General features: G+C 32.3%; 1 protein-coding gene across 1 annotated transcript in view; it reads right to left on the bottom strand.

The window, feature by feature from the left end:
• LOC119839986 (rap1 GTPase-activating protein 1) overlaps nucleotides 1–27,303 on the bottom strand; it is a 207,741-nt gene that overhangs the window by 134,916 nt on the left and 45,522 nt on the right. The window contains exon 2 of the mRNA XM_038366465.1: nucleotides 16,439–16,562. Within this exon, the coding sequence (XP_038222393.1) occupies nucleotides 16,439–16,509 (71 nt within the window). The 5' untranslated portion in view covers nucleotides 16,510–16,562. The remainder of the gene's footprint in view (nucleotides 1–16,438; nucleotides 16,563–27,303) is intronic.

Genomic DNA, 27,303 nt, shown 5'->3' with positions numbered 1-27,303 from the left:
ATGGAACGGTGAAATATGTATGAAATATTAGGCGAGGTAGCTCATGACAGCTTTCGAGAGATAATTAAATTTTTAAGCGCCCCCGTAATTAATTGCTTTTGGCAAATTGTTAGATCCGTGGTGATGAGTATGAATTAATCGATGATGCTTCTAATTGGTACATGATATTCCAATATCTAATCCATCCAATAGCTTTATTAATTAATTTTATATATGTATATTGAACTCGGTTGTACCGCATTCATTAATGCATTATATGAAGTTTGAATCGTGATGAATATGAACAAAATATAAGTAGATATGCAAGCGCGTTTTTTCCATGTGATATTATAAATGTATTAAATAACTGTGTATAGCAGAACGAGCTATGTTTATTGTGAAGTAAATAGTTGCGCAAATGTTTTCCCGAAATGATAAACATACCAAGAATAACAATATCTCAATTAAACATTACAATAGATATCTTATTAAAACCTGTTTATTATTTACCTACTAAAATTTGAAAAAGCGAGTTCTGCTTTACAATTTTTTATTAATAGAATTTTTAATTTGTAGAATTCACCAGATTGCATTCATTTCTTTTGCTTATTTTTGACGAATTGCTTTAATTTTATTTGCATTTTTTTATTATGGTTCTCCGCAACTCCTTTCTATCTTTCGATAAATTTTTTTGGCAATCATCTGAAAAGGTGTACAAACAACGCTAGCAGTAACAACCCATATCGAATCACCATTTGTTGTATCCGTTTTGTCCCTCTCTTACTTAATTTTTTAGTATGGCAGTATGTTGGGTGGATAATGGAACATTTCTTATCTAGCGCTATATTTTATCTTTGCTTTTAGTGGAAATAGTTTATATTATTTAGTGCTCAATATTTTCTAATATTAATAGACTTTTATGTATCATCTTTATAAAGAATTAGAAGTATTTATAATGTACAATATTTATTAATTACACGATGGAATTTAATGTAATAAATTACATTATACTCTGATAGAGTATAAAATAATACAGTAAAGTTTCAACCAATAGATATTACACTTAAAAAGAACATATGATAGCAATAAAGTGCAAAATTTTTTACACTCTAGCTTTGGACCCTATTTGTTTTTCTCGGCGGAGAAACACAAGGGAATGATCAATTATAAATAAAGCACATGGCGTGCTCCGCCTGTATCTAATCATTAAATTGTTATTTTATCAAACTATTTCGGGAACTCTGTATGAGAGCTACAATGTGTCAATCAGCAATAGATTTATGATAGTGCCGACAAAACAGATGGTCTATACTCATACTCTATAGTGTTCAATTTCACAGATAAAAGACACATTTGGCAACAACGGTTCAAACTTCATTGTACTAAAAAAATTCAATTTTTTATTTTTGAGTTGTTTGTTGAATTGAAACGGATCGTTATTTTTTATAGCCTGATCTATATCTATAGATAAAAATAATTTTAAGCGAAAGTGGTGCAGATTGCAAATTTTATTGATGCATGTAGATTTCGGTAAAATCTTCTTGTTTAAAATATGTTCATTGTTGAATTCGTAAACGAAAAATTGTGAATACTATCTTATGTGATTGGGCGGGATAAGTTTAATATTTATATTGCCTGCTGTATAAAATAATTTTATAAATTGTATAAATACGGGTCTGAAAGTACAGGTACATTTAAAATTTTACATAAAAATCCATAAGTTGAGATTTATGATGACATCAATAACTTGTTTTTTGCAAATTGTAATTTAATACAATTTTTTATTCATGTGGAAAAGCTATAGAACATTCTACTGTTATTTGCCTCATTGTCAGACGAATTTCAAAAATTTATCACGTTAATGATATTTCCTGTACAATCCTTATACGATTATTTATTATCATACCCATCCCCATTAACTTATCATCTTCATACAGGTTCTTAATTGTTTAAACTATAAATTAATAAAATGCTATTCTTCCGTCGGAAGCGAAACACAGGACCGGTTAATTAAATCAAATCTAAGTTGGATCAGCCGAGCGTGACTCGACACGCGCACTGACTTACAAACCTATTATTTATTCGTATTATTCACAATGGTAATTTTACGTATGATGTACAAGAAGAAACTACTTATTGTTGCTGGGATCGCCTGTAGTCGAAATTGAACCTTCTCACTCATATAACTCTTGCCGGTGTTCCGTAAGAGATGATACTTTCATTTAAATCATTGTTTTTAATAATAAATTAAATCACCCTAAAATTTTCAGAATTGGACCAAATTTCAATGAAACCTATAAGTACCAACTTTCAAATAAGGAAAGAATCATCAAATCGATGCTCCCAGTCAAAAGTTCTGAAGTAAGAAACAAAAAAACTGAAACCCTCCTATATTTCGCCTAGGGATAGAAGAAGGCCACGCTGCGTATTGCTAAGTGTGTATTAATGTTATTTACATATTGCATTTTGCGAATAAGTACATAAAGATGTTGTTTCTGCGCTATTCGTATCGGATCTTGTATCCTATGAAACAATTAAGGCTATGCAACTTACAGCGCATTTGTATGCGCAATAATCTCCTGCTTTTTTGTTTAGTACGACATGAAAAAGAAATGTTTCGCTTAACATAAAAGAAGAAGTCACAAATTATAAAAAAAACCAAAAAACAATGCATCGGGAACATAGGACGGCTTTCATATATTTCATATATATACTAATATTATAAATGCGAAAGTTTGTAAGGATGTGTGTGAGTTTGTTGCTCTTTCACGCAGAAACTACTGAACCGATTGCCATGAAATTTGGTACGTAGACAGCTGGACAACTGGAATAACATATAGGCAACTTTTTATCACGATATTCCTACGGGATGCGGACTTACGCGGGTGAAACCGCGAGGCGCAGCTAGTATATCATATATTTACAACCTGAATTGTCTATATTCGTATAATACACTCTTAGAGGCCTCTTCGAGAATCGAGTGAAGCACCTGCATTTTATATTAAAATACTCTATCTCAAAAGACTAAAAGAGAACGTTCTAGATTGATATTTGCAATAGTGTCAATAATCCAACAGACAATATCGGCCTTTTGTTTTCAATAAGCGGCATAGATACTAGGCGGTAATCTTTGTAAGAAGCGGGTCATGAGGTCGCATTAAGCTGATGCTCTTTTCCACACAAAGCATTTCTGTGGTGTGTCGCATTTCAAATCTTGCTGTGGAAAGCGACGTGTTTAACCTAGTGTAAGTCTTTTGTCTTTGCCGTCTCGGCTTCTACGAAAACTTCATATGAAATGCATTTCTTCATCCCACTGCATGGTACTGCATGTTATAGGCGTTTGTTATTATTACGTGTATTACCGCATGTAATTAATAGCACGCTACCAAAATCAAAAAAAGCAATTCTTTGTCATCAATACAATGGATCGAATTTCCCATTTTTAATTTGGTATTCAAGTATCTTGCGCATTCGTCGAGCGACGTACGACAAAATTAATTAGTTCCATCAATCATTTGTGAATGGTGACAGAGGAATCGGCCCACTGGTTTCAAAAAGACTAAATATCAGAATAATAAATGTAACGTGATTCCTTGTTGCATTGTGCATTTACCCTTTGAGTTGATAAAAGAGGAACCGTTGTGACGCGCTCGCGCCCGCGGGGCGGGGTTGTGTGGCCCAAATATTTTGAATCTGTAATTTTTATTAAAAAATTAATGAAACTTTGATGCTAGCTGTAGTTGTCAAAAGTATATAATGCTTTGTAGGGCATTTCTGTATTGTGACATTTAAAAATTATTTTTTTATGTAAAATTTTAAATCATTGGATACACGGAATATTAATTTGGTAGCTAGTTAGATCAGTTTACTATATCAATAAGTTAGGTATACATTTTTTGGGTTCTATAATAAACAGAACGGTAAAAAAAACAATAAAACTTACGTCCAAAGTATGTAGAAGAAAAATGTCTTAGCATAATTTTTATTCATACTATTATCATTATCAAATCATTAATATTTAACGTTATGTATATTGTGTTCGCCTTGTATTTATCTTCAAATTTGGCCACCACAAAAAATAAATGCACAAAAAACAACATTTACGGCAACATAACAGTTCTGTTTATTCTAAATCTCTCGTTTATAACAGTTATAATTTTAACGGAATAAAACCAGAATTTATCATATTTGTTATTGTAAATAATAACGTACCTATAGATGGAAGTTTCATAAAACGAAACTGTATTATTATTACCATACAAACCCTTTGATAAAAATTTTCACCTTCCGACAACAAAACGCACGCGTCAGTCACAGATGTAGACTAAATTTACATTTGTATAGAATTTATTTGAATATGACAGCAATTCATCACGACACACTGTGACATGCAGCGCCCTCTGCTGACCTTTAACACGTTTACACGAATTGTTGCGATTGAAGTGGGTAGAACGAAATATCAGATGTTCGATTGGTAGGGCTGAAGCTGCTGGGTTATTATGTATCGATTTGTGTATAACGTTCGAATTTTAAAATGAACTGTTACGCCTTTTTTCGGATATGTATAACCGGTATAATTATTATTTGATTAAGAGCCATTTCTCGTAATATTATATTACAAATACGTAAATAAGGTAAAACTCTCTTATAACATTTCACCAATCGTTTTTTCAGAATGAATCACTTTACGTTTGAATTGAATAAATATTGTTTTTTATATAATTATCTATATTTGATAATATTAAAAATTATTAGATATTAATAATATGCAAACATGTGCTAATAACAAAATTGCACGTTTATGGTATCTTAATTAGAATTCAAATGTCTATTACTGTTTCTTTAATTTCAATAGCTTTGCCGCGCGGTTCTTTTCGGGCCGACGAGCTCGTTTTTTTTAATATTAGAGTACTAGTGTTTATTATTCGGTGACTATACATTAATTGCACGCGAAAATTAATCAAACAGTCCTGTGTCGGAGTGACATAACCACGTGATTTATTTCAACGATGAAATAAAAATGTGGTACAAATTTTATTTAGGGCATTATTCTTTAACAGCCACTTTTAGATCTTTAATCTGACATTCGTACGTGTCGAATTCACCACGAGTACCATAAACATTGACAAATATACGAGGGTTTGACGCATCATTGTCGAGACAGACAATATTCGTGTGGCATAACAATGCAATGTCGCATCCCTTTGATTGCTCCAACTAAATTTGCATTACTCGTCACATCGGGCTGAAGTTCTATAATATGTAGTAAGTTCTGTCATTTTCAATGTGCTGTCATACAATCAAAGAAAAAGGGAGTAGTATTTATTGAATTTTTAGTTTTAGAGCATTGAAATGCTATATGAATTAGAAATTTTGAAGAAAGTCCCTTAGGCACATTAAACCGAAAGAGTGGAAGAAATTCGATTGCTGAGGTGGGAACTTCGGCAGAGAGGCTAGTCGTTGCTACGATTTGGCAAAAAGACGCGGGTTCGAATCCCGCCTTGTGATCAATTTTTTTTCTATTCTTTCAAAGTTTCTGATAGTATTTATTTGTTAGTCGGTATTTGAAAATTATTAACATAAAGCTAAACTGCGTTTAAAATGTCACAGCTAGACCAAATTTTAAAGGAATCACATGGGAGGCACCAGCTTTCAAATAAACAAATAATCATAAAGATAGATTCGGTCAGTAGAAAGTTACTAGGTAATGAAACCCTCCTTTTCGATAGAAAACTTCGTCATAAAAAACTGTTTGTTTTATTTCTAATGTAACACTTAATTATGCAACATTTTACGTCTTATGCCATTACCCCATTGGTTTCTTTGAAGAAATAATTGAATGTTAAGTCAATAACTATGAGGGTTTCAAAGCTCCACCTCTCCCATAGAAGTTATGATTGTGAGAAAAAAAAACAACCATTAATTAAACACATTGTTAGCGCTTTCTAAATTGCATACAACGTTAACATGCCGAGATTTGTTGCCTTTGATTCACCGTTCTGATTTGCATTTTCATACGATGTTTGTATAATGTAGCAAAACAAGTTAGGTCATAAATAAAGGTAATTAAATAGATTGTTACCGTAACTTTTTCATACATAACAAAAAATCCATATATATCCTATTAATATTATAAATGCGAAAGTTTGTATGGATGTATGGATGTATGGATGTTTGTTACTCTTTCACGCAAAAACTACTGAACCGATTGCAATGAAATTTGGTAAGCAGATAGCTGGACAACTGGAATAACATATAGGCAACTTTTTATCCAGATATTCCTACGGGATACGGACTTACGCGGGTGAAACCGCGGGGCGCAGCTAGTACAACATAAAAAGGAAGTGGATGTTTACGAAGGAATCGACAGCATCCACCTACTTTTTTGTTATCCGTATATGAAACAAAAAATAAAGAGAGAGAGAGAGAGAAATGTAATCATCCCAGTAGGTGTGCAATAACTTGTATTTAATAAATTATTATGTTGTTTTTGGTTAGGCGGTTTGTTTCCAATATTCAAAAGAAAGACGGAAGCCAATTCTTACATATTCCTATTCATTATAATGGTTAGTGTTTTTATATGGATGCCTTTCTTTCACATCCCAACGAAGTAATTGTATTATATGATTTTTGAGTTTGGATGCTAGGGCACTATCTAGCCTCAATCTTTATTGATGATAAGTTTTACCGCTATGAGCATCTCATTCTCATGGGATTCCCTTTGACTACGCGAGCGAAGCCACGGCAGAAAACTAGTTATTTATAATTATACAACAAGAGTAATTTACCTATTACTATATTTATTCATTTGCAAATTGTATTGAATTGAAGTTAACAAAATGGGTTTAAAATTATTTGAGATTACGACGGGCCATAGTGTGGCCGTGTGACGGGTCCATTTTGCCCCAAAAATAACAAGATCAGTATTTGCGCGTGTTACATAAAAAAACAAACTCATATTTCACGCGCCACTTCACAATACCGCCAATTCAATCGGTAACAAAGGCACTCATATTTCGAGGGTGTTAAATTTATTGATGTTAGCAAAAACATTGCAAATATTTTTTTGGCATCGATATGCGACGCCCCTAACTAACAAATTCAGCTTGTTCAAACAGTAAACTTGTTGTGCGTTTATTATTAGTTGTTATAATTAAACGGGTGAACGTTATCGGCAAATATTTGATGTTGGCCACAAAGCCGGCATCCGAAAAGAGAAGAAAGCAATTTACATATGTTTTGCTATCGTGTTTATAAAATTAAAATAAATACCGGTATTGTATAAATTTGCATTTGATGTGAGTACCTACTTAGCGTTTCGAACAATTACTAAAATTCAAACACTTAATCTTTTCATTCGATCTATCTTACGAATTTATGATTACAGCCGCCTGTCCCGGCTCCTCCCCTTTTTACCCAGGTTTAAAATAAAGTATGTCCTTATGTACTGACCAAAATACAGCTTCCTAACGGTGAAATAATATATGAAATTGGTCTAACAGTTTTTGTGGGGCACCATTTCAAATATACGTGCAAACACACAAATGTTTTCTCTATTATGTTTAAATTAGATGTGATACTTTGTTTAGGTACAATACCGGTAGATATTAAAGGCTATAGAGTTGTCTTGCATATAAAATAATATATTAAGCGCTCTTTTAGCACATAAGTAAAATCATATACCTAATCGTAATATATCACAAATAAAACGAAAAAGAATAGGTACAACATAACATAAAAATAAAAATAAATCTACAATGAATAATGACAAAAATTGTGTAAATGATTTTAAATTAAGAACAATATACGAACGTAAAATGTTTTGATTTATTAAATTTAAATCTTATTGTCGTCGCGCTAAACCCACGAGTTAAATTAAATGGTCCGTGATAAATCCCTGTTATCGTAAATAATGTGTCAAACAAAGTCCACAATAGGGACCCGTACGACTTATAATTTTGAAGGCAACTGTATTATTTCCTCTAAGCCGTTATAATGAACATTTTTCAGATATCCAAAGCTTAGGTGTGTTTAATATTAGTTAAGGTGAAGGTAAAAATGATATAGATAATAAAATCGCTCCAATGCGATGCAAAATAGTTGTTAAAATAGATGCAAAAAAAAAATTGACAGAACTAGACTAAACTTTATTGGGGCATATGGGAAGCACCAGCTTATAAATAAAGACTCATAAAAATCGGCTCGCTCGGTACAAGCACAAAAAAAAATACAGACGAATTTTTTTTCTTTCTCACTTTTCCTTTATCGATGATGTGCAAGATGTGTTATCCGATTACTAATTAATATAAATATAATAATAATTGTCTCTAATACTAACCGTAATTAAGTAGTTATTACATATTATTGTATTCATTTGCAGTAATAAGACACGTTTGAATAATTCAAATGATTACAAATTAACTAAGCAAACAACTTATACCTTCGGGTGCACTCAGCGAAATGTAAGCAGGAAGTGATTATAAAATAAAATAACATAATTCACAGTGGGCATATTTAATTTCCTTCTAACCATCGTACTGTCTTGACATTCCTATTATTTTTATAGCGTCAAAACTTGGTGTTACGTCACACTCCTTGAACATTGACAATTGCCCGTGTCCGGCACGCTTCTTATTAAATTATAAGGAAGCAAACCGGTAACGATTTAAAATATCCTCGCTTTCACCCTAGTTATGTTTTTATAAGTTTTTGCAAGGGCACGCCGGAAGGCGGACGCGTGCCGAGAACCAGGTGTAAGTAGGTAGCTATTAATATTTGAGATAGGACGTTGGCGAAAAAACCCTTCAATAATCACCTTTTTAAATATGCAAATATTAACGGATCGGTTAGAAAAACTACAACATTTAGGAATTGTTATTTTTTTCTTGAATGCCTGGCTAATTTAGACATTTTGTACTTTATATAAATAACTTTTCAGTGAAGGATAGCGGTAATTAAACAGTTTAGAATTACTATTAATTAAGTCCAGTGAAATCAACCCAGCTGCCAGGGGAAAGCGTAACCCAATTTTATTTCACTTTTAATTCTTAACGAATATTTAAATATTTTCATATATATTTAACAAATTATAACCAGTTTTAACTTTTAACAAAATCCACGTTGATATAAATTTGGTCACAGATGTCCATGTACGTCGTTTTCTAACACGGTCTCTATAAATTTGATCTTCACAATAATTATAGCAACCTAATGTAAACTCGTTTATTCCGGTTTCAATGCTATTGAAAGCGCCTGAAAGGTTTGCCGGTAAAACTAGCTTTCGATTTTTCTTTTCCATTCTATACCTAACTTCATTGTGTTGATCCACGCCTACGGATGTCCTTGCTCCCTACTGCCAGTCTGGTTTCTTCCTGCAAACGACTTTTTATAGTGACGCCGCGTGGCATTTGAAATTGCATCCAGGCCAGAATAGATTTGCGAAATATGATTTCAAAGAAAACATTCCTGATAGTATTAACAAATCTAATAATAATCTACATAGTAGTCATCACATAGACATTGTTTTACTTGCATTAGTGATTTATTTATTCTTTTTCATTAAAACATTTAGCAATTGTTGAAAATATTTCTAGCTGTGGCCATAGTACAATACATGGATTAACCACGAACATACACAACACATAAAATTTTAGTTTATTTCACCTGAATGCTTTATGTTGATTTTACTTACGTTATTATCCGACCCACTTAATATTTGGATATGCTTAAGCAGATGTGTCTCGTTAATTTAGAACCCTTTCTTAAAATTAAATGACGCGTTTCTTCATAATATTGTTCTTGGAGTAATTTCCTTCCGAATGCCGAAGACGTCATATATTATGGGTATTTTTTCTAAGTTATTGATGTAAAATGGTCATGGTTAGGTAAGTTTAGTAAATTATATCTTAACCATGGACTCAAAATATATATAATATCCATGATCTACTCAAGTTTATAGACTATTTACTTGAGCTTTTTTATTGTAAACAAGGAGTATAAAAAATCCTAGAATTTTACTGTTTATTTACTATTTAAAAATGCTTTCACTGCACAAGGTAACTACTATTTTTATTTATTACGTATCACTGGTAGTTTGTAACGAAACATCTATTTCTCATAATGCATATCACAACCATAATTTAAATAGAATACACATTTACACATTTTTGTATGAAAAATTAAAAAATATGTATTGAGCACAAATTACAAGGTACATATTCTTATTATTATATTTTTTTTATAACACATAGGAAATTAAAAAATAATAATTTTATTAAGTATATATGTATAAGTGCAAAGCGCGAAAATCAGAGTTGTTTGTATATTTATATAAGCGCCATCTAGTAAATATTTAAATTACATTGAACAGTATCGATTGAATTATAGACGCATACCCGACGCTGAACATCGACTATGATTTGTCACACCAAGTACACTAACTATGCGGTAGATGGCGCAGTTTTAAAGAAATCAAATGCATTGCCACAGGTAACAGAACATGATAATACTGTAATAGGCGTTACCGTTTATTAATTTAAACAAAATTACTTTAGAATTATAATTAAAAAAAAACGTTCGTTGTATAAATGTGTTATGATAATCCTACTAATATCCTACTTCCTACTAATATTATAAATGCGATAGTTTGTAAGGATGTGTGTGTTTGTTGCTTTTTCACGCAAAAACTGCTGAACCGATTGCAATGAAATTTGGTACATAGACAGCTAGACAACTGGAATAATATATAGGAAACTTTTTATCCCCATATTCCTAGGGGATCCGAACTTACGCGGGTGAAAACGCGGGGCGCAGCTAATATAATTATAAATTACCAGTTTGATAATATATATACGACGAATATTTAGTATCTAGGTATTTCTTAACATTGAATAATTTTTGGCTATATAAGTTAATTGGGTAAGTACCGATACAAATGTTGTACTATATTACTGTGACACAGGTATTACTATGTTAGGTACAAATAAGGCCTTTCGCATCGTTATAGCTTATTTGAAGTCGCGACTCTCATGTCCCCTTGTGGGGTATGGGACCGATCGTTATACATTTGTTGCAATGATAAATTTCTTTGCGCACAAGTACTTAGTGATAAGCTGTGTGCTGTCAGACATTTTTTTGTTAGTCGCCACCGGGAGTCAAACCTAGAAACCAAATCATCAAAAAGGTATATAAATTTATCTATTCTCTATTACCTACCGAGTGTTAAGAAAGGTCAACACCATTTTATATTTAAATAAGAAGAACATTAGGATTCCAACATTTTCAATGTAATAATATGTAAAAGCATGTAGCAAATACCACATACACATAAAAATATGATTTATTATTTATAAAGGCTAACAAAACCAAACTCGTGTCTAAATGTAATATTACAAGACCTTACCTGAAGGAAAGTAGTGAAACTAACATTATAATAATTGCACCAGTATAACCTGATCCCCGCGATGCTTAACAAGATTCAGTTTAAGCAGAAGCCGTTTCAAAGTTATGAAAGTTCTTGGTAAAGTGGTCGATCTAGATTTCTTGTAAGCGATATTTTCTTTAGCCTTCGAAGCGGGATAAAATGACATTGTTACGAGACGTGTCTTTGACACGTTAAACCTTTATCAAAGGTGAAGGAAATGATTTATATTGACAATATTGCTTTAGGTAAATTGATACTACAATAAAGGCTTAACTGAGCGCACATGTCAAAGTTACTCAAGGAGAAAACGTTAGCCGCATTTTGAATCTGTAACATACATAATTCTTTCCTACAAAATAGGTTACTTTAGTCCCTGATGGGGTGGTATTATTCCAGTTTCTAAAAATAGACCAAATGTCAACAATTTCCTTTCAAACACAAAAAGTTTCAGGCTTTTGTCAAACCCTGTAATTGAAGATTCTATTTTTCCCATTTGTAAGGGCCTGTAGGTATAAACGGTTCGAAGGATTTCATGAACATCCTACAAATATTATAAATGCGAAAGCTTGTAAGGATGTGTGTATTTTTGTTGGTCTTTCACGCAAAAACTATGCAACCGATTGCCATGAAATTTGGTACGTAGACAGCTGGACAACTGGAATAACATATAGGCAACTTTTTATCCCGATATTCCTACGGAATACGGACTTACGCGGGTGAAACCGCGGGGCGCAGCTAGTTATTAATATATTTTGATTACTATCAAATTATTTCTTAACCATCGTTACACACTCATTACAGTTAGTAATCACCTTAAAGACGTAATAAATTTTAAAATTAATCGTTTTATTTCACGGTTCGTTGATAATAAACGGAATAGCAATATACTATTGTTAGTTTCTCGTTATGCTTACTAGATATTAAATATTATATAAAGGAGCTAAGAAATTATTATTTTAAAACTCAAAAGAAGTTTTAGCTGATTCAGAAAATAAAGCAATTCGAAAGGCTACAGTGCCAACGAAGCAAATACTAAAAGTAGGAGATTAAAAATGTTTTTTAAATTATTATCAACTTGTCCGCGACTTTGTTTCACGATCCCTTAAAAAAGTAGCCTATATATTTACATTGGACCCATTAAATTTTTGACAGTAGTTTTTGCGCGTGATCATTATCTTCATCATCAGCTCATTTTGAACTGCAGCGACACGGGCCACCTATGAGGGTCCATAACCCACCACGGTGGCCAAGAGTGTTTAGGCACATGTCACATAATTGGTTAACATTCGCAATATGGAATCATAATAGCGTATCTGATGATTAAATGATCACGTGTATAAAGTAAACAACGCATGAAGTAAACAATCTATTTCATTAATCGCCTTAGGATAGAATTTTGTGGGTATCGCTGGATATCGCTTATTAGGTTTCTGAAGTTACCAAAAAATAAGGAGATCTCAATTCTATCGTTTTGTGTATGGTTTAGTTACTCGATTACTCCGGGGACTGGTTAACGTGATACTTTTGTGTTTGATAAGAAATTGTTGTCATATTGCTTTTTAATATTTATAGTGGGACCTCCCTCTCCAAGAACGTCAGTGACCTTATTGCAGAAAGTAGTAGTAAAGGTTAGTATTAGGTACACTTCAATATTTTTAAATAACTCGTAAGTACTTTAATAAGTATTTAACTTACAATTGCATTTTTTGTTGATTCATTAAAATTCCGTAAGATATATAAATTTTGTATATTTAAAATTCATTAGTAAGTATTTTAACTTATCAACATATGCTTAGAAAAAGAAGTACCGTTACAATAGAGTAATTAAAAATAAAATTAAAAAGATTGAACTAACATATTCAGCATTATAATCTTTTAAATGTATCGGATCATGAATCACGCAAGCGAAGTTTTTTTTAGATTTCACATTAAATAACTCATTTTAAACATTGCATGCAGAGTCCGTGTATACTGAGTTAGCCACAGGATATATGGGAATTTATCCACTTGGCATGTATCTTTTAAGATATTGATCATAATTAGATACATGCTGAGTATATTGCTGTTGCGAATTAGTTGCAACTTTAATGTGTGTTATTGGCAATGTTTTATATTAGTTAGCCGCGATGGTTTAGCGCGCGCCGCGGCTCACATTGCTCGAGAATGTTCTCAGTTGTGACTAGCCCACTCAAGTATACGATTCGACTCTTTTGGTGATTTTCTTTATTTTTGTATTAATCCTACTAATATTACTATTAACGCGAAAATTTGTAAATTACTGAATACATTTTTATGAAACTTTAAAACATAGCTTATACATCAGATTATGACACGAATATGACATTTCACCCACCACGGGCAATACGGTTCGTCCGCGGTTGATTATAAAATCAAGCTACCAACCCACCATTGCAATATGAGGTAGATTTTGCTTCTTCCACAAATTTCTTTACGTAGAAATGGGTGATCGTTCTTTATTTTTTCAACCAAGTAACTACTAAATTCGTGAATATAGTATGTACGTATTAGATGTTGGCTGTTTCACCCGCGTAAGTCCGTATCCCGTAGGAATATCGGGATAAAAAGTTGCCTATACGTTATTCCAATTGTTCAGTTGTCCACGTACTAAATTTCATTGCAATCGGTTCAGTCGTCTTTGCGTGAAAGAGCAAGAAACACGCACACATCCTTACAAACTTTCGCATTTATAATATTAGTAGGATTAGTAGGATTAGTAGGATGCCATGCATTATGGTGTTGTATGGATTATTGTTAACTAATGAATTAAATGGATACAAGTAATATATTTTCCTTATATGGACTTTTTTGTTTTCGAATACTTAAATGGGATTTTCGTATACACTGTTATTAAACGTTTCAAATAAAAGTCACGTAATCTTATAAGAATTTGGGTCGGCTATCTCAAATATAAGAATCGAATGTAAATAGTACTCTTTAATATGCTCAGAACTGAGTAACAAAAAACCCTTTCATTTACCCACGCAAAAATACCGCAGCTATAATTATTTCGTACCCTATTTTAGTAACGTAATCTTATGTAAAAGCTCCAAGACAATATTGACGTAAACGTTGTTTTGACATAGAACAGGAAACATATAATTACTAATTGCATTATTGACATTCAAGTTTAGTTTTTGGTAGTTTGCCAGGAGACGAAACTGTCGTACATTTTTCCTGCCGGCGACGCGAAGGCGGCAGACCCGGCGGCTAACTTCTATTTCTCATTTAGTTTTACGATCGCAAACAATTCCATACAATGTCTGTGTTGTATTGAAAAACCTTACGAGATACTTGTTTTGATCTCTCTAGGCCTCATACATTAGGATTAATGGCCCCTAAGGTGCCTTGAATCCCATCACAATGTATAAAACTTTGTATTTTTCACTTTCGCAATTTGTATGTGACAGTTATTAATGCAATATTTTTTTTTAAGATTGATATGAGATTGCCTAGGTTTTTTATGCATATTACACAAGATATGTATAAAAAACCTAACGTAGTCAGGCATGTAACCAACAGTCTTGCTTTTCCAATAAATAATTCTGTTAAAGCATAGGCATTTATTTTGTAAAAATTCATAAAATAACTCTTATAAAACTGTCAACAGTTCAAAGCGAGAATTCATATGATGGAAATTGCTTAGTCAAAGTTCGGTGTGCAAACGGAATTTGAATGCTTTGACGCAGAAAGTTTTTTAAACTGTTATTTGCCAACAATTCCACAGGCGGTGTTTCGCTAGAAAATCGATAGTACATCTACAAATAGACTTTATGTGAACTAGATCTGGATTTATATGGGTTATTCTGGCATCTCGAGGCTAAATGTGAAGGCTGGAAGTTCCTTAGGGACGCTTAAATAATCCTAACTTCACTCTTACAATTGATACGCTGGATCATAAGACACTATTAATCTTAAAAATACTATTACGCTTTAGCACACACTGAGAAATAATACAATTCAAAATGGTAAAATAACTTGCTTACAGTTGAATATTTTTTCAAATCTCGTGCCATTGGAGATACTTATTTCTTACCTTTGCCCTCGCACCTTTGGCCAAGTTTTTTTCTCAGGCCCTTAAAGACATTTAAAAGAATAGTATAGATATAAGACTAAGACTAAGAAATACATAAAAGTGAAGTCCTTTGTCCCCTACTTGGGTATGGGGCAGATGATGTACTTCTGTTCCACCGATCGATTTTCTTTACGAACAAGTAGGTGATCAGCCTTCTGTGTCCTGCCAGACCGAGACATTTTCTTTTGTGCGTCCCCACCGGGAATTGAACCCAGGTCCCCTCGGTTCTACGCTCACGCGTTAACCACTGTGCCAAGAAGGCGGTCAAGAAAAAATACATATTTATATATTTTTAAATATCTATTGATATGTGTATCTACATATATTCATCGATATAGAATTTCTTCATTATGTGTACAATCCCCGCTCTGGGTAGGCTCAAAAGGCTGATCACCGACTTACAGATAAAGAAAATCGATCAGTGAAACAGATGTGACATGGGACTTCACATTATGTGCCTCGTTACATTGAAACTAACGGGAGATTTTTTACCTACACATACTTAAATCCTCTCCATATAATTTCCTTGATGGCACTATCTGATTCTGTGACCCTTCGAGAATCGGGCATTGATAGTGTATCCTACGTTTTATTTTCTACACTCATATTGTTAGTAAGTTTTTTATGACAAAACTGAAAGTTACCTCACAGAGTTTTATTTTTAACACATTCAAGGATCGGTGACAACACTTTCATGAGTATTTCTTATTGTACTGGTTATGATCGCCGATATATAATAATTTACTTCAAATATCATTTGTATAAGCAAGTGAGACAATTTAGTTGATTCTATCATTAATGCGTGTTTTTCAGTATATTTATTATTAACCAGTAAACAGCTGTGATTGTGTGATCGTATGATTGCTTAATGTACCACTTCTTCGTTTAACTGATAATCATCAGGCGAAGCCGGGTGAGAGGTTTGTATTAAATAATTCACTCACCCATTTGTTTGCGGCTCAGGGTTCTCTTCATCATTACTGACGATTGACTCTAACATTTGTATCTTCAGCATTGTGATTGATTACATGACAGTATACGCTAAACTTGCACCAGCTCTTTGACCTCCTGGAACACAGAAAAAAAATTATATATTATTTAGCAAACTATACTATTTAAAACCGACTTCAAAAAATGAGATTATTTATTCGACGTGTATATTGTTTTGTCAGAATTCTACAGTTTTTAGTTTTTAGATCTATTATATTTTCTAAACACGTGCGCCAAATTATTCATACGTGTACGTGAATATATGTTTGCTTGCTTGTATGTATGTTTGTTTGTATGTACACATAACTCACAAAGTATACGTTCAGCTGTTTATATTATCAAAAATAAATAAAAATATACACAAATCAATCGTATTTTAAGAAACAAAAGCGATTAGTTATAATTAGGAGTAACTAGGAATAACATCTAAATTCTAAACATCATGTAGTCATTAATGAACGAGTCTCAAGATCGCATATTTCAAAAACATCTCATTTATGAATATCATCTGAAAGCGTTTTCACAATGCAGGCTATTTATTTTCTGCTAACAATCCAGTTTTCGTCGAAACAAGTGTGGTTTTCCGCTGAATAATTATACAGTTCTGACGATATTAAGAGTTTCCACCATCTTTTGAACTTTACACCCAAGCGCGTTCCACTTCAAGTCTCTTTGATCCTTGTAATTAATTGGAATAGTTACGGTTTCTCTACTCCTAGCAGTTTTGTTGGCGTAACCTTCTGTAACTTAACAATTAATTATGATAAATTATTCGATGTAACTGTGTTACCCTTTCTGAATTTGTTTTCAGTCAGTCTGTCAGATTTTTTTAGAATTTGCATAACGCTAATCGTAATTCTTATATTGTTTATTGTAAATAAATCTGAAACAGAAAAACGTACCAAATGTGAGTTGCATTGTCGTACTATTTTTACCTAGAACTTAAAGGACCGTTTGTTAGGGTCATTGTTCACTTGCCATTTTAACCGCTATCTATCCATTTCTCTTACCTGCCACCCTCAATTGTCTGGACCTTTTCTGACGTCACTAAGGATGGTGTGGACAGTGTTTTTTCTCTATGAATCCTAGAACACGATGTCAAAATTTTTCTGAATATAACGTATATAACAAATATTGGGTTGTTAGAGTGTAGGAGTCCGTTTCTACGCGGGAAGTGTGACCGGGTATCCGTCCTCGATTTATTGGCTTGTTGTGAAGTACTATGTGGTATGGATCATTGCATCATAGGGCGATTGCTGTTTGATGAGGAAAGAGAGGTGCTGTGCACCCATAACCACTGACGTAGAAGATTTGACTCCTTTTTGATGTATGGGTAAAAAACGATTAGAAAGAAAAATAGAAATTACGGCATGCTAATAGCATACTGAACGCTAAGGGTTCAATACGCTGTTGATATATAATTTTTTTAGGAAAATAAACCTTATTTTGAATAAAATAAACAAGCATACCTATTGTCTAAAATTATATAACAGCACCTCTCTTATAATATTTTTGAACCGCTATGTTTAATCTTTAGACGAGAATAAAAAAAAAACTACTTAACAGGTAAAGAAGAAATTGTAAAACTGAAAGAGTAGTGTTTAGTCGCCATGAAAGTATTGTAGCTTTGATACTTATAAGTTTTTGGTATAGTAAATAATAATTCGTACTTAAAATTTTGCTTACTTTCATATCTATTGAACAAAATTGTATTTTTTTTATTCGATATAAAATATATGTCATGTTTATACGCTATTGGTCGTATGTTTACATCATTGACGAATCTAACGGTACGTATCAACTAAAACCCATCACAATTTTAAAGCTACAAAGTGCTAAGAAAATGTATAATACATACATAAAATGCCTATTTAGAAACAAAAAAAAAATTACTAATTAAAAAATCCATAATTTTTTTTTATTTCAAACTTTATTTCAATAAACGCATTTATTGACATACACTCGAAAAATGTTACCCTTCCACTTTCAGACGAGCAAAAAAACGGTGTCAAAGCGTCTCCTACAGTGGTGTGAGAACAGTAGACTGAACTCCGACCAAATTGGGTATAGGGAGAAAGTCCGGCGCTAACTTCTCCCTAAGCCCTTTAAACCTGCCTTAGCAGTTCATATCTGACAATTTTGAACTGACCGAAAACGGCACAGTGGTGGCCTAGAATATAAGTCATAATTTTTCATACCTCATGACGTAATGATACGCCTTCCAGAGGAGAACTAGACACCGAGTGATTTGTTGCTACATTATTTTTTATGTAAGTTTTATGCAAAAATAATTATAGTGCGAGTTAGACTTGGTATTCAAGTTAAAAACAGAAGCTCATACTATGAATAAAGATGATGTTTGAATTTGTTAGATGTTAAGAATACTGCAAAATTAGAAATATTTTATTACTAATATGAGATGTTAAAAAATAATCATATGAGGCAATGTTATCATATTTATATTCTATGCGGGTAGTTTGCTAATCGCATTGTATAAACTACCGTCACAAACATATTATAAAATGTTACGTTTTGCTTAAATTGCTACAAAATCATTTAGTGTTTTTTTTATGTAATGGGCAAAGTTTAGAATTCTAGTGTATCAAATTTGATTATGTTGTGTTGATATTTTGAGAGTAGAATTAAATAATCCATGAAGGGTGAACTGAACGTAGCATTAAGTGTGAAAATAAGAATAAAGGATATTTACACGGATAAAACAATATAAATATAAGGTTTGTACAAAGACTATAGTATTATTTTCTTTTTTTCGAATAAATTTAGTACGTAACCTAGAATAAAGATAATTATATATTTCTTTATATCGAATATTTAAAAGTAATGTTAATTCTTCATTATTATATATCACCCATCATTATTAAACGAAGAAGACTGTTAATTTATTTATTAATTAAATTATACTTAACCATACAGCTATTTTTGTAACATTATAGCATACTAGCTGCGCCTCGCGGTTTCACCCGCGTAAGTTCGTATCCCGTACGAATATCGGGATAAAAAGTCGCCGATATATTATTCAAGTTGTCCAGCTGTCTACGTACCAAATTTCATTGCAATCGGTTCAGTAGTTTTTGCGTGAAAGAGCAACAAACGCACACACATCCTTACAAACTTTCGCATTTATAGTATTAAAGTAGGACCAGTTGTCCAGCTGTCTACGTACAAAATTTAATTGCAATCGGTTCAGTAGTTTTTGCGTGAAAGAGCAACAAACGCATATACATCCTTACAAACTTTCGCATTTATAGTATTAGTAGAATAGGACTAATAAGAACAGCATCACACATTTGCATATTAACGGAAATAAGTTTCAGGTTTACAATAAATTAATGTTGTAATCTTTATTACAGATTGTAACGTAATAAAATATATTATTACAATGGACAGTGGCGCAGTCCTTCTATTGGGTGAAGCCATTAACATAGAAGCAGCTCAAGTAATTAAATATATTGTTGTAGAAATAATATTGCACGGGATATAAAACTTCAAGATCGTTTTTAAGACTGCTTATCAAGGAATTGGTACCATGTAAGTATGCGACTATTATTAGACGGGTACTGTTTGAAAATGGATAAAATAAATTTTGATGTTCGTATAGAATATACGAAAATAAAGATGTATTTTAAAAATTGCAAAAAGTGGGAACAAATTCTCTACACTGGTGGGGTTTGGCTTTCTAGAGTTAAAACTCACAAACCTATGTACGAGGCTTCATATTGATAATGTCTTCTCACGTTATTTACTCTTGTAAAGATAATACTTTAACAAATAAGTCATCTGAATGGGCGGACATATTTGACCGGCATGACCGCGAACCGGCTTCCCCCGTAGAGAGCGGTTCCCATTCTGACGTTGTTATCAAACGTAATATATAGTTACGGTATCAAAAAATTTCAATTGCGCGATTCAGAATGAATGTCATTTATTTTAAATAAATTCAAAATTATTGAACAAATACATATTCCGCTACTAATTGTAATGTTAAATTATAAACATTGTTTTATTAGTTTTATATTTGCATTGATGTTTGATGCTGCAAAAATTCACATACAATAATACATTTTACACTTTAAATATTATATTTTATGACGTTACAAATGAAGACAAAAATTTGACATATTAGTGCTTGTTTTTAATACTTTTGAAAAACATAAATTAGCCATGAATATATGAAAGCCACAGTAATGATTAAGTATTATAATATACTCTAAATTTGCATTTTCAATTCATAATACTTGTTTATTTAAAAAACAGGCTTATTCTATTTCCTAGGAACGGGAATGGAGCATCCAGACATCTCAGAATTTTAGCAAACGTAACGTCGAGTCTATCTGTTCTTGAACATATTAGGGTTGTCAGGTGTTCCGTTTTGTAACTGTTTTTGTTCTTCAAAAAAATAAGATTTTAGAATATACATTCTTCAGTGTTATTAAAGCTTATCCCGTTACATAACTTAAATAAAAATATCATCGTGATTTTTTTATAAGCTACTTGTAAAAAGTGGTGTCAAAATATTCTTCGTCATGGGTGTTGAAATTTTCAAACATGCACTCAGTGCCAAATGTCGAAAATCATCAATAGGTTGAGGTAGTCACTGGGAGGTTGAGGTCACAGGAAAAAGGTCCTTCTGACCTTGTAATTGAGATATTTTCAGCTCTCTTACACTGATTTCATGCGAAGAAACGGACACCCATTTTTCTAATAGATAATAACTATTTGAGTTAAATTTTGAAAAAATTTTGCTTGTGCGTTTTAGAAATTCTACCTGCTCCTATTTGTCTAGTTTTGGGTTACAATAGGGTCCCCAACCTTATTATGTCGACAATACCCATTTTTGTTACGTTTTGAGACACTGCTAACTGCAAGATTTGCGACCGATCAAATCTCTATAGCAAAATTATATTAGAAAATTAATAGTATTTCAAAATTATATTAGAAAAAAAATAATAGTATTTCAAAATTTGAGATTAATACATTGTGTTTCTCCCTAGGAACACGACCTGGAACTCATTACAGCTAGGGTGAATAGGCACTTTCTAGGCAGATGTTCACTCAAGTTGGCACCACTGCTTCGGTGTGGTCAAACGTAGGTACGTATAGGTATACCAATCGATTGTACAAAAAAAAATCATAACGCACACGATCATGTTGTGAGTTGTTACATAAAAAAGATGCAGGCAACCCTATCTCAAGGGAATATGCTCTTAAACTTGTGTTTTATGAATTAATTCTTTGAAGTAAAAGAGTATTTTTTTTCTTATAAACTTATGCTTATTATTTATGAGGTTAGCTAAGGGAATTGTGAAAGTGCTTAATTGTTCAAAATCACAGCGTACTGTTTTTTTCAACTGCTTTGAAATTTGTTAAGAGATTACTTAGCCACTTCCGGGCTAAGTCAGTAGAAGCAGCTAGTACAAGATAATATAGCGTTATATATTTTAATGTCAAGTATAAACTCTTACCCATCTTGATTAAATCACAATCTATTTGCGTCCAAGATAGATAAACGAATTTTGAAATTAAAGTACCTAAGAGGAAATTGGAGCTAGAAGTTTTTATCGTTCTTAAATTTGAAATATTTAAATATTCAGAATACAATTCCTGGAGCTGTTTATTATAATTGTATTTTTTATAACTGATATTATTTAACTGCATATTTTTCTGTCTGCGTCTGTAGCTTCAACCGCGTGTTCGAAGCAAATTGCCATGGAAATAAGAATATACCACCGCAGAAAAAATGCCTATGTAACTTTCGAATTCTCACCTATCTCCATGTTATCTACACAAAACCCACTTTAAAATTGCCTCGTTCTGATATAAAAAAAAACAAACAAGTAAACAAAATAATAGTATTAAGGATACTGTTTAGTTTTCACAGGAAGAGTAAAATTCTTCATTTTATAAAGAATCTCGATAGTGTAATATTGCATTGAGGACTCAATGGTTTTTGATTTAATAAAATAATGATAATAAGATACAGATTTTCCGATGATACTTTCTTACGGCGAAATTGTAATAAAGTAATGATAACTGAAACTGCGGTAAAAACATAATTGAATGCACAGATGTTATAAGTCGTACGAAGTGTTAGGTGCTACCTATGTTGCGTAATGATTCATTGAAAATTTAGAAGGAAATAAACGCCCTATCCGCTTTTTTTGCAGGTTGAATTTTATTTCCCGCGATCGTAAGTAAAAAAATTAATAGTAGCAAATACATTTTCACCAGCAACTTCCGATTAACGACAGCTTATTGATACCAAACACGGATTAAATAAAGAAATTTACGGCTGACCGATGTCGGTGATTAAATGAAAACGATGTGAGGCCAGATGGAACGAATGACGCAAGGATAAATCGATATATATTGAAATTTTATTTTGAATGAAAATATGTAACTATTTGGGGTCTGCATGAAAGGCCCAATGCCTTTTTAAGTGATTTTAATATACTTATCCGAGTCAGATTTATATAATTACTTTTTTAAAGCTTTATTTAAAACTGCACTGATACCATCTATATACTCATATTATATATTTCCAAATGTTAAGCTCGAGAAAATAGTTTGAGAATATTTTATTTTAATTCCAAATAATGTATATTTTTACATATTTTACGCAAATAGCTATTTAATAAATATTTATGCCTATAACAAACCTTACAGTTATTTATGAAAGTGAAACGTTCACTCGCTATTTGTCTGCCTATGACATGAATTCTCCCATTGTAGATACCATGCAGGAAGGCCTCTAACTGAAGTGGGTACTCCACCGACAATCCTGCTGGCACAAAAACACTTATAATCACTTTATTTTTTTACCACTTACCAGTGCATCGTATCTATTTGTATAATTTCCGCAATCCGCTGAAGGTAAACGAAGACAGTGGGTAAATCATTTTCCAACATTGATAGCATTTACTTCCTTAAAGTTCAGTAGAAAATACATTTGCGCCCGCATCAATTATAAAGTTTGTGTATTATGTTTGTTTGGAAAGATCAATTATCAGATCGCTTACGAAAGTTAGTTGTTGGGGGCCTTTGTACAATTTAGGACCCATATACATATTACGATGCCTTATTACTAACCTTTTTAATCTGATTAGGAACAAAGGACCACGTAGTTCGTACATTTAAATAATATTAGTCTTATCCTATAGTTAATAAATTACCGATTTTTCTATAGACTATAGAGATTTAATAGTATTTCAGCACTTTGAAATAAATATAAACGATTTATTAAAATATCAAACTCTGTTCATCTAGACATCTTCTAGAAGCACTTTTGATATGTCATAAAACAGTTTTACCATTTACCACCGGTTCAGAAGGCACAAAATATTTACTTTTCGTGCGGCATATGTTGTGATTAAAATAATATGTGCTAATAAAAGTGGGGGGGAGAGGAGAACTTTTATTTTGCCTATTTACATAAGATAGTTTCTCGCTACCGAGAGAATACAAATGTAGTTCTAGAATTTGTCTCTTAGCACACGCCGCTTAATTCAAGTAAAGAATGTGATTTCCACATTTTACCCGGGAAAAAACTATGTTAAATTGAGGGAAGATGATAAAATGTCAATTATTTGATAAGAACTTAATAGACTATGTCCTTCCGACGTCGCTCAATAGAATAGTGTTAGCATAATCAGCGTCCGGGGCAAACCTTTTATTATAGTTGGAGTTTTATATTGAAATTTTATAGTACACTAGTTGACCCAGCAAACGCCTTGCCTTACTCACATCATTTAGGGGTATGAAAAATAGAAGTTGGCTGATTCTCAGACCTACCCGATACCCACACAAAATTTCATGGGAATCGGTCTTACTAACATTGTGACACGAGATTTTTACATATATAAATTTACACATTCGCGTTCGCCATTCGCCTCGTCACTCGACGAAATATTCGTATGCAAGTGTCGCGAACCACTTTTCACTTATTTTTAATTGGAACAGTAAGTCCGTGTTCGTTATTCGTGCCCTTTGTTAAAGAAAAACAGCTTTAAACGCGAATACGCGAATCTTATGACTAGTACACTTTTCACAAACACACCATTAGAAGAATATTAACATTATAAAATGCTGTTATCAATTAAAAGGGGTAATCTAACCAAGTTATGTTATAGCGGCAAAAAGTATGATCTGTATATGAGTTCTAAATAAGTGATATCGGATGTGGTCTAGAAAGCTAGCGAGCGTATTATCTTATTTGTTTAGAAATTATATTCGCAATTAATGATTCATTATTGTCTTTATAATTTACTAGCTACGCCCCGCGGTTTCCCCGCATATGTCTGTATCCCGTAAGAATATCGGGATAAAAAGTTGCCTATGTGTTATTCCAGTTGTCCAACTATCTACGTACCAAATTTAATTGCAATAGGTTCAGCAGTTTTTGTATGAAAGACTTACAAATGCAGACATATACATACAAACTGAAACAATATATACAAACTGTCCCATTTTTGATATTAGTAGAATTATGCAGTTTATTTTTTTATATTAACCGAGCATAGAACTAAGGGAGACAGTCTCCCCGTGACCACGCTATAATAGCATAGTTTATATAAGTATATCATCTCAATTACGATAAATGACAACCCGGGCGGAGCCGGGACGTGCAGCTAGTTATTTCGTATTTTTGCACTACCAACTGCATCGTTTGCATTGATTTAACCAGTAATTTATTGATATGTAAATGCAAGGCTAATAACGACTTTACTATCTCTATAGAAAGGGGTAAGGTGACATCGTTAATGTATAATAACAACAGTGAGTTGCACGTTTCTAAAGTTTCAACTTCTACGTGCTTTGAATTTATATATTACAGGCTAGCTTTTCGCTCGCGGCTTTGCCCGCGTGTTAAAGAAAAATATGACAGTCTCGGAGTTTTCCCTTTTATTTTTCCCTTTTCCAAGTTTTTTTGAGTTTTTTTTTTTTGAGTTTTTTTTATGAGTTTTTTTTTTTTTCTTAGAGTTTTTTTTCTTACAGTTTCCGTATAAGTGGGCTATTCCACATGAAACTAAACATACCTTTATCCTTACCTTACAAAAATCATACCTTTATCCTTACCAAGGTTTCAAACTATCTCTGTACCAAATTACATCCAAATCAGTTCAGTGTTTTAGCCGTGAAAATACAGACAGACAGAGTTACTTTCATATTTATAATATGAGAAGGGTTTATCGTGTACAAATATCACTATATTTTCTATTGTATGTTAAAACACATAATATTTATCTCTCAAGAAATCAAGTCAGCGAATATGGTTTTAAAATATTATAAAGAAAGGAGTTAGTGTTAAGATTTATCTGTGCATGCATAGTCAATGGTTTAGAATGGCTGCTATTGTTTTGGAAGCTTCGGGCTTGCTGCTGGCAGTCTGTTTGATCTCTCCAGTCGTATCGAATCTTACGCTCCAGTGGGTAACGAAAGTAAAGGATAAAGAGTGGGATTCTGTGATGGGGAATATGTTTTGTTCATAAAATATTCGCTACGTAGGTTAGAATATCTCCTGACTGGGTCAAGGCTGAATTTTCCATCAAAGGTTCATTTATTTATCAGATTTTTTTGCATGCTTAACTCTCAGGATCGCGAGTTATCCCGGACTAGAATAAAAATATCCAAAGGTTAGCTGAAAAGCTATATAAAAACAATACTAATAAATAACATTATTTTGATCGGTAGGTATGTGAATGAAAAAGTCTATGTTATAACGTTAAAAAAGTTATTCTTCGTGGAACCAATCGTGAGGTAATAAATTGGCGTTATTGCAATATCCTAGTTTTTGAACCGCGATTCGTTATATTATGAGGTAATATGGCCGCCTCACCCCTACAAGAATTTTCTCATATAAATACTTTATTGAACTACGGTCACCAATATAATATTGATATTATAGTCAGAAAAGAATATTTGTTTCTATTATTTCAATTGATCTTTATTATATTTTTCTATTATAAAGATACTTTTGATACAGTTCTATGTTTGCGTTCAAGTATGCGCTTATATATTTTTATTTTGTTATTTATTTTTGAATACTAAAGCTGTTGTTTTATAATAGTCTTAGAGGTAAAATTTAACGCAAGCCAAGTTTTATTCAAAAAGTTCTTATATATTTAGTACATAATGTAAATTGATAAAATATTATATAATTTATGAAACATATATTGTGACTGAGCCTAGAATATTAAATCAGTATTTGTTATTTCTATAAGCGATGCAAATACAAACCAACAACTGTAGGTATATATTTATTAACCACATATTTGATTATAATACATCATATAGAAATTAAAAACTTTTTAACGGATTTTAAACGCGATTTATTCATTATATTATTAACCCGACGTTTCGAACACTTTACAGCGAGCGTGGTCACGGGGAGAAATCAAACACAAGAAAATACTATATAATACATCATTTATTCAGGTGAAGCCCCTGCACTGTTATGTATTTTGTTCTGTAACGACTGTAATAAAATTCGAGGCATCAATTTCCCTACGAAATCTGGTCTACGATCGTTAAAGTTTTCCTTGCAAACAGCGGGTTTTATTTGACATTTATTGTCAATTTATATGTGAGTTAAGAATGCATAAAATTATCAATCTGATAGTTTAGATTTTATCAAAAGATACTAATCTAAAATTATAGATATTTGTTTATACCTACGAAAATCAGCTTATATATTTTTCATTTTATCTGGTCTAGGACGTATTTGGAAAAGTACTTGTTAAGAGTATATATACTGCATTACTGAAACGTAGATCCCGGGAAAGACGAAAGAAATGAAAAGAGA

This window comes from Zerene cesonia, chromosome 5 (assembly GCF_012273895.1).
Source record: "Zerene cesonia ecotype Mississippi chromosome 5, Zerene_cesonia_1.1, whole genome shotgun sequence".
Taxonomy (NCBI): Eukaryota; Metazoa; Arthropoda; class Insecta; order Lepidoptera; family Pieridae; genus Zerene; species Zerene cesonia.
Note: the sequence above shows the minus strand (reverse complement) of the source record. Positions and strands in the feature narration are given on the sequence as shown.